Source organism: Triticum dicoccoides, chromosome 3A (assembly GCF_002162155.2).
Source record: "Triticum dicoccoides isolate Atlit2015 ecotype Zavitan chromosome 3A, WEW_v2.0, whole genome shotgun sequence".
NCBI lineage: Eukaryota > Viridiplantae > Streptophyta > Magnoliopsida > Poales > Poaceae > Triticum > Triticum dicoccoides.
The window spans coordinates 37,082,131-37,088,826 of record NC_041384.1 but is presented as its reverse complement, the minus strand read 5'-3'; the positions used below and the strand labels follow the sequence as shown (position 1 = coordinate 37,088,826).

Here is a 6,696-nt window from a genome sequence, read left to right as displayed (position 1 = left end):
TATAATTAGGTGGTAAAGTAATGGCCTTAGTTATATGGCGCACTTCAATCCTCCCCCAAGGAACAAAGCCTGCAACATCTGTTTTGGTTTATTTAAATCCTTGCCAAATGTTTTCTTCTGAGGAAAATCCTTGCAGAATATTAATGCCATCATATGCTCTAACTCTCTGCTAGGGTGATTCAGCGTGCTTTGACAATTCTACCTAATATTTCTTCTTGATACTATAGAAATCTAGTGGGCAGTACAGGGATGACATATGCAACCACTGGGAGCGTCTGCTTAGTGTGTGGTCCTCAAAAGTTGTTCGTAACATCTTGCACGATTATGTTGTTGCTTATAAAAAATGCTCGGTTCCAGACAATAAGACAACCGAGATATGGTTTTAAACTGCGTTATGTTGATTGTACCTGTGCGTTGCTACAGGTATATGTTGTTTGTTTAGATACTACATTTTGTTGGAAGGTTACGACAGTTTTTATGAAGGCTGGAATCTAGCCACCGTGAGGAGCAAGAAAGGCAATAGAGTGAGCGAGAAGTAAAGCAATGATTGTATGAAACATATGGAAAAAAAGAGTTTTTGGAGGTCTCTTGACCACCAAACACCACCCCAAAAATAGCACGGCAAAACGCGGCCGCTACCCTCCCGAAATCCACCCCTGCTGCCACTATAACTTCAAAACGGAATGGCAACCTCAACTTTACCAACTTTAGGATAGGTCCAGCAGAACCCATTTTGCTCGCCTTTTACCAGCACAACATCATCCCCTGAAAAAGCAGGCTCCGGCTCCTCCCGAATTTCAGTTTCCGGATTCGCTTTCATTTCCTGCACACAGACATGAATGGACTCAGAAAATTGAAGAAGGGGATCAGCGGCAAGCGAGGCGACCCCCACGTCGCCCAACACGGTAAGAGATTTGTTGGTGTCGATTGTGATTTTTGTCAGGATTTCATCTTCCCCTAAGCACATGTTTCCGATTCCTCACGGTGCTGCATGGCTTAATCAATGTTTTGCCATTCTCTCCTCTGCAAAGATGTTTGGGCGCTCACCCTGCTGAAAATGGAAAATTGCCCGTAGCTTAACCTTGGGTGACCGTTGGTTTGCAGGCCAAACTCCATATGATGAATGGGAGGAGCAGCAACAATATTATTCGCCTTCACCGTTGGTGAGCGCTTCACCACGGACGCCGCTGGTGAGCCCTTCACCGCGGGCGCCACCGGTGAGCCCCACGGGGTCGCCAAAGACCCCAGGAGGGAGCCAGAAGAAGCCAGTGCTGGGCAAGGTAAAGAGCAAGGCTAAGAAATGGATGCACCTTCTGCATCACAAAAAGAAGCATCCCTCGCACGATGATATGATGATGTGGACACCACGTATCGGGCCCAGCTCGGATGACACCTACGGCAGGGGAGGACAATACGATGATGATGAGCGCCTTGGAACCCCAAGCACGGCACTACACCCATCTTCATGTATGCTAAGTTCAAATGAAACCCCACCTGTCTAACTATCTCCAGTTCAGTTCAGCAAACACACCAATTCTTTATAGTTCAGTTGCAACGAAACACGATAAATTTCTATGTCCATGTGAACTGTAGTTGCTGAGTCGGAGTTCGAACCTGAGGTCTACGTGCAAGCATCATCAAGGCAGAACACGCCAGCCCCGAGCCCCACCGCTTGCCAGGAACAACCATTCTTCAAGGTCAGCAGCAGGTTCGAGTCAGAAATGAAGGAAGCCAATGAAATGCTGATGGAATCAAAGAAGCTGCGGGTCAAAACATCCAAGCAGAAGACCGTGACATTTGCACCGATACTAGAATACGGGCCAGAAATCGAAAACAAAGTTTGGAGCAACAAGGAACGCCCTGAATCGACAACCGAGATATTCAGAAAGGCATGTGCTACAGTATTCCAGGCTGCCCTCAAGATGGTCTCTAGAATCCAAGATACAATGGTAGCATACAATATCGACAAAAGGCACATGGTAGAGATATTAGTATCAGTTAATAGATACCTTCTGCTCAAACTGGAGCCTAGTCCAGATGACGAAGCACTTGCCGAAGTTATCACTGAGGCTGCCCTAAATCTGTTAGACGCATGGACTGAGAATGTTGAAAGGCCTTTGATGCAGAGGGCAAAGAAAATCTCTTCTTGGTTCCTGCAAGAAGGGAGAGTAGAATTACCTCCTGTTTCGCTGTCTACACGTCCTTGTGCTGCAGAAGGTAAGCCACTATTGTGCAAGGACAATCCTATCTGCAAAAATATGTTACTGAACACTATATTAGCTTACTGGAAACTTATGACATGCAGATGCAGAAGAGTTCTATTAATTAGAGGATTAACTACTGCTTGAAGCAAGAGACGAACACAGTGACACGGCATCAGTAGAGAGTTATTCGCCTTACAGTATATAGATGCTGGAGGCGAAGACCAAGAGAATGCCCCGAGTAATACTTTGTTCGTAGAATTGATAGTAAAAACATCTTGTGTGCTGTAAAATGAAACCAAAGGGGGTTTCTTTCCTTTGTACAGGAGAGTAAAGTAAAGGACTACAATCTTGATCAAGTTCCTCTTCAGATAAACCTCAGCACTATGATTCTGCCACAGATTCCATTGACAATAACTGAACCAAAAAATGCTCAACTCTACAGTTAATTTATGCGAAAGCAGGCACGAAAAATGCCTATCACACTGAATATGGATACATCCATATTATGACAAGAAACACAAAAAATAACACAGGTGAACTTTCGATAAAATAAACAAATTGATACTTTTTTCCCAGAATACTGAGATTGCAAAAGGATAAGTTACATAATTGTTTGGTCTTGCAACATTCACTGGCACAACCGTACATACATAACATCTCAACTATTTTAAAGGAACATCAGGAACTACGGGTTCAATACACACACAGTATATGTTCATATTGGCAAGCACAGAAAGTTCGCCTGTGTAATCTCTGCCACTTCGATTAATAGCGTCATGCATGTCACTGCAGCTCATATGAAGAAAAGGTGAACCCAGATTGTTTCTCGTTGGTGCACTTCAATTCAAGCTTCTGAAAGGGACTACACACAAAGAAAACAAAAGATGTTTGGAACAACATCCTAATTAGGAAATTCGGTAGTAAGCTTGCAATGTGTAAACTGTGGCAAATTATTCATTACCTGCTGTTTGGGTCGTAATAAAAGCCACTAATGGATCCATCGCTACAAGAAAAGCAGACGTAATAGAAACCAGCTATGGTCAACCCGCAGTCCACTCCCACATTAACAAAGTACTGCTCTTTCCATCTCTGCAAGTAGCATCAGAAAATTGGAAGCTAATAAATGCAACAGATAAGAATTTCAAGATATGATGATGCTTCTACATATGAACATGTCAGGTGGTACAGTACCATAAATATATAAGGATAGTTGCTAAGGTCCACAGACTTGCCACCATCTGCCTCAATCTGACTCTGCAAAACAAAATAAATTAGTAACACATTCTCAAAGTCATGTTGCTGACCACACCAATTTAAGTAATTGGTTACCAGAAGAGGGGTAAATGATGGGAACTTGGACCAGTGTCTTACATCATCCTCTGCTCTGCAAAACAAAAACAAGAATTGTGTTTCCAAGAGTAAGTTTGGAATGTTATCCTGCACCAGGACATATATGTGTGAACAAAAGTTAAATGATGGCATTGACATAAACGATACTCACGATGCCTCCCACTTGCCAGTAAAAAAAGTATAATTTTTAGCATCTACTATCTCCCCCTCCCAGAATGTAACCACCTATGGAATGAAAGAGAGCCAATAAGCGAAGTTGAAGTTAATGAATAAAAACAGATCGTAAGGGAAATGCATCAACTATAAATCTAGAAGCTCTGGTGCTTATCCAAAAGTACTTTATTTTTTTTCCTTCAAAACCCCAATATTGATTTTCTACCTGTTGAATTTTCTTCTCAAGTAGTGCAATTGTTTCTAGAACTTCTTAAAAAAACTAGCCTGCCTCAGAGACCTGAGCGCTAGCTCAGTGGTAGAAGCACTGCATAGTACTCCGTGCGAGCCGGGTTCGGCCCCCACAGGGGTGAATACCACACCCAAGTTTATCGTTTCTTCTTAGTAAAAGGCCTATGGGGGCTCGTCCCCTCTGGTCTCCTTTTTTGAGAGAAATCAGTCTGCCTCTGCAGCAGCACATTTCTTTAGTTCATTTAAGAAAGTCTATGGTGACCCAATATTTAATTTAGTGCATCTAAATGCATGTCGACAACTTGACATTGGAAATTTAGTAATGATAATAAGACAAAGAAACTAGTGGATTTCGTAATTTATAAAAGGAAAAACTGGTTTTCATCTGTCCAAAAATGTTTCTTGAGGAAAAGATATAACATATAAAGTCAGGGAGTCAAAGTGGAAGAAGAAACACGTTTCTTACAGGTGTGTCGGCTAAGGGAACATTAAGTGCCTCCATCGTTCCACATAAATAACCCTGTTCAATATCACAACCATGGATACGAACATTGACTTTCCATGCCTCATCTTTTTGTAAACTTGAAACATTCTGAGTTCCTGCAAAACACTGGATGAAATATACAAGTAGATTAGGCTAATTCACAGTAACATGAACACCACAGCTTTAATTCGAGGATACAAAGAGAAAATGGAGGGAAAACAGCACTCTCTAGCTTGACATCATACCCAACTAATGACAATGTTTTCCTTGGCCCTAGAAATACAGGTAATCCCTTATGGGAGGACAGGGTGTCAAATTGCATGATTACTGCGGTTTTGAACAACCCATTTGATACAAAATAATTCAAGCTTCAGTTGTTCCATCTCAATTGAAGGTTCAAATACGCACCAAAAAGACTTACTCTTCCAGCAGTTAAGAGTGAACAGCTAGGAGGAGACGGCTGCACAGCATTTGCATCTTGTCCTGCAACAATAATTTCAATCAGTATCGTACGATGAGCTGCCAAACTAGAAAAGCATCATAAAAACAGCTAAGGCTGCAAAGCGATAATTATGTTAATTTTTTGAGATCGATTTCAGACCCCCGATGCAAAAGCGTGGACCAAATTTATGGTCAAATTGTTCTTTAAATAACAATGTCCCTATTGTGGTTCTTTTTCTCCAAATACAGCAATTTTAACATGCCCAGTGCGTTCAGGACCTCAAACACCTTAATACGCATTCACCACGCGTGAATGATTAAATCAGTCAAACATACGCAACACTTGATTATCTAGGAATCTTCCTTAAACAGCTGCCACAAAATCAAAAGGAATTCAGAGGTCAGAACCAATCAGCTCTACCCCAAATCCCCAGTACTCCCAGCTGGCACTGGAGCAGCCTACAGAATCTACGCGAGTGGCCGAATTACAGCAGCCTACTTTACGCGGTCAGAAGGGGATACAGAGTCATACAAATCCTAAAATCAGCAGTATACCAAATTACTCGCACAATCCGGTCCGACCTAAGAGTAATCTGGATTCGACACGCGCTGGATCGATCCGGCGCAGGTGCCGGAGCAGCCTCCGATCGGATCTGGAGCTGGGAATCGCGCGACGAGCCAAGGCGGGCGCGCGTGGATAGATGGGAGGGAGGGCGGGCGAAACCTGAGGAGGTCTGCGAGGAAGGGGTGGCGGTGTCGACCACCCTCACCGGCATCTTCGGCGGCGGCGGCGGGTGAGGTCGCCGGCGACGGTGCTGGATGGATGTTTCGAGAAGAAGTGTGGCGTTTTGGTGCCTCGAGTCGTGTCAAAACGATGGGGACAGATTTGTCACAGGTATTTTGCAGGAAAAAAACAATTTTTTAACACAGTACATACACGAGCGTTCATATACACGCACATACACTCACCCATATGAATGCACACGCACCCTATCTCTATGAGCACCTCCAAAAGACTGAGCCGGTATATCATCTTGAAATTTACAAAGTCATTGTAGGCACCTCGTCGTCGATGGGAACGTCTTCCCCCACTGAATGCACATCGCCAGAAATCTTGAAAAAGAATTCAGAAATAAATGCGAGCACCACGATTTCAACGTTAGTGGGCTAAGGATACCACAGTTCATCTAACCATGCAATCATTTTTGCTACCTTTTATGTTTTAGGATCACACTTTTTTCCCTTTTTTCAGGGTCGCACTTGCAAAGTTTGAAGTGTGTCATGGGCTTGATGAGAGCTCTGGTGTGACAATGAAAGGTGTTATGAGCAGATGTTCAAGCTGTCCTACTTCTAGAATGTATGCGCTTACTTGATCATCATCAAAGAGAGCTGACGTGCTGACGTGCTGACGTGATGAGACATTTCAAGGCCAACATGACTGCTGACGTGCTCCTCCAGTTCACAAACCTATGGCATGACCTTCAAGCAGTGCACCTCAATTCAGATCAGCAGGACTCAATCTCATGGAGATGGACGGCCAATGATGTTTACAGCGCAGCCTCTGTGAACAGAATTCTCTTTGCAGCAACCATCAAGCAGGACTTTGCCAAAATGGCCTGGAACTCCGAGGCCCCGCCGAAGTGCCAGTTCTTCGTTGGGCTGGCGATTCAAGGACGTTGCCTTACGGCTGATAACCTTGCCAAGCGTGGCTGGCCACATAACCCAACATGTTTGCTATGCCAACAAACTCCAGAGCTAGAGACGGCGATGCACATATTGGTGAGCTGCCCATTTACGCAAGGGTTGTGGCTTTGA

At 43.7% G+C, this 6,696-nt stretch overlaps 2 protein-coding genes across 2 annotated transcripts; one reads left to right on the top strand and one right to left on the bottom strand.

The window, feature by feature from the left end:
- The first annotated feature begins 641 nt into the window (after positions 1–641).
- On the top strand, positions 642–2,559 carry LOC119271107. The gene is made up of 4 exons (XM_037553054.1): positions 642–905; positions 1,105–1,467; positions 1,594–2,217; positions 2,306–2,559. Exons 1-4 carry the CDS (start codon positions 836–838, stop codon positions 2,323–2,325), a joined length of 1,077 nt encoding a protein of 358 aa, XP_037408951.1. The 5' UTR covers positions 642–835; the 3' UTR covers positions 2,326–2,559.
- Positions 2,560–2,743: 184 nt separating this feature from the next.
- LOC119266898 (glucose-induced degradation protein 4 homolog) lies at positions 2,744–5,760 on the bottom strand. The gene is made up of 8 exons (XM_037548180.1): positions 5,606–5,760; positions 4,862–4,923; positions 4,423–4,566; positions 3,706–3,779; positions 3,534–3,588; positions 3,396–3,458; positions 3,166–3,293; positions 2,744–3,066 (listed from the first exon to the last, which is right to left on the bottom strand). Exons 1-8 carry the CDS (start codon positions 5,655–5,657, stop codon positions 2,988–2,990), a joined length of 657 nt encoding a protein of 218 aa, XP_037404077.1. The 5' UTR covers positions 5,658–5,760; the 3' UTR covers positions 2,744–2,987.
- Between the last annotated feature and the right edge of the window lie 936 nt (positions 5,761–6,696).

Bases quoted from the DNA above. Each gene is read 5' to 3' on its own strand.
- LOC119266898 (XM_037548180.1), bottom strand. From the start codon at position 5,657: ATGCCGGTGAGGGTGGTCGACACCGCCACCCCTTCCTCGCAGACCTCC. The intron at 4,924-5,605 runs GTTTCGCCCGCC...TTATTGTTGCAG, and splicing joins TTCCTCGCAGACCTCCTCAG to GACAAGATGCAAATGCTGTG. The intron at 4,567-4,861 runs GTAAGTCTTTTT...TATTTCATCCAG, and splicing joins CACTCTTAACTGCTGGAAGA to TGTTTTGCAGGAACTCAGAA.
- LOC119271107 (XM_037553054.1), top strand. From the start codon at position 836: ATGAATGGACTCAGAAAATTGAAGAAGGGGATCAGCGGCAAGCGAGGC. The intron at 906-1,104 runs GTAAGAGATTTG...GTTGGTTTGCAG, and splicing joins CCCCCACGTCGCCCAACACG to GCCAAACTCCATATGATGAA. The intron at 2,218-2,305 runs GTAAGCCACTAT...TATGACATGCAG, and splicing joins ACGTCCTTGTGCTGCAGAAG to ATGCAGAAGAGTTCTATTAA.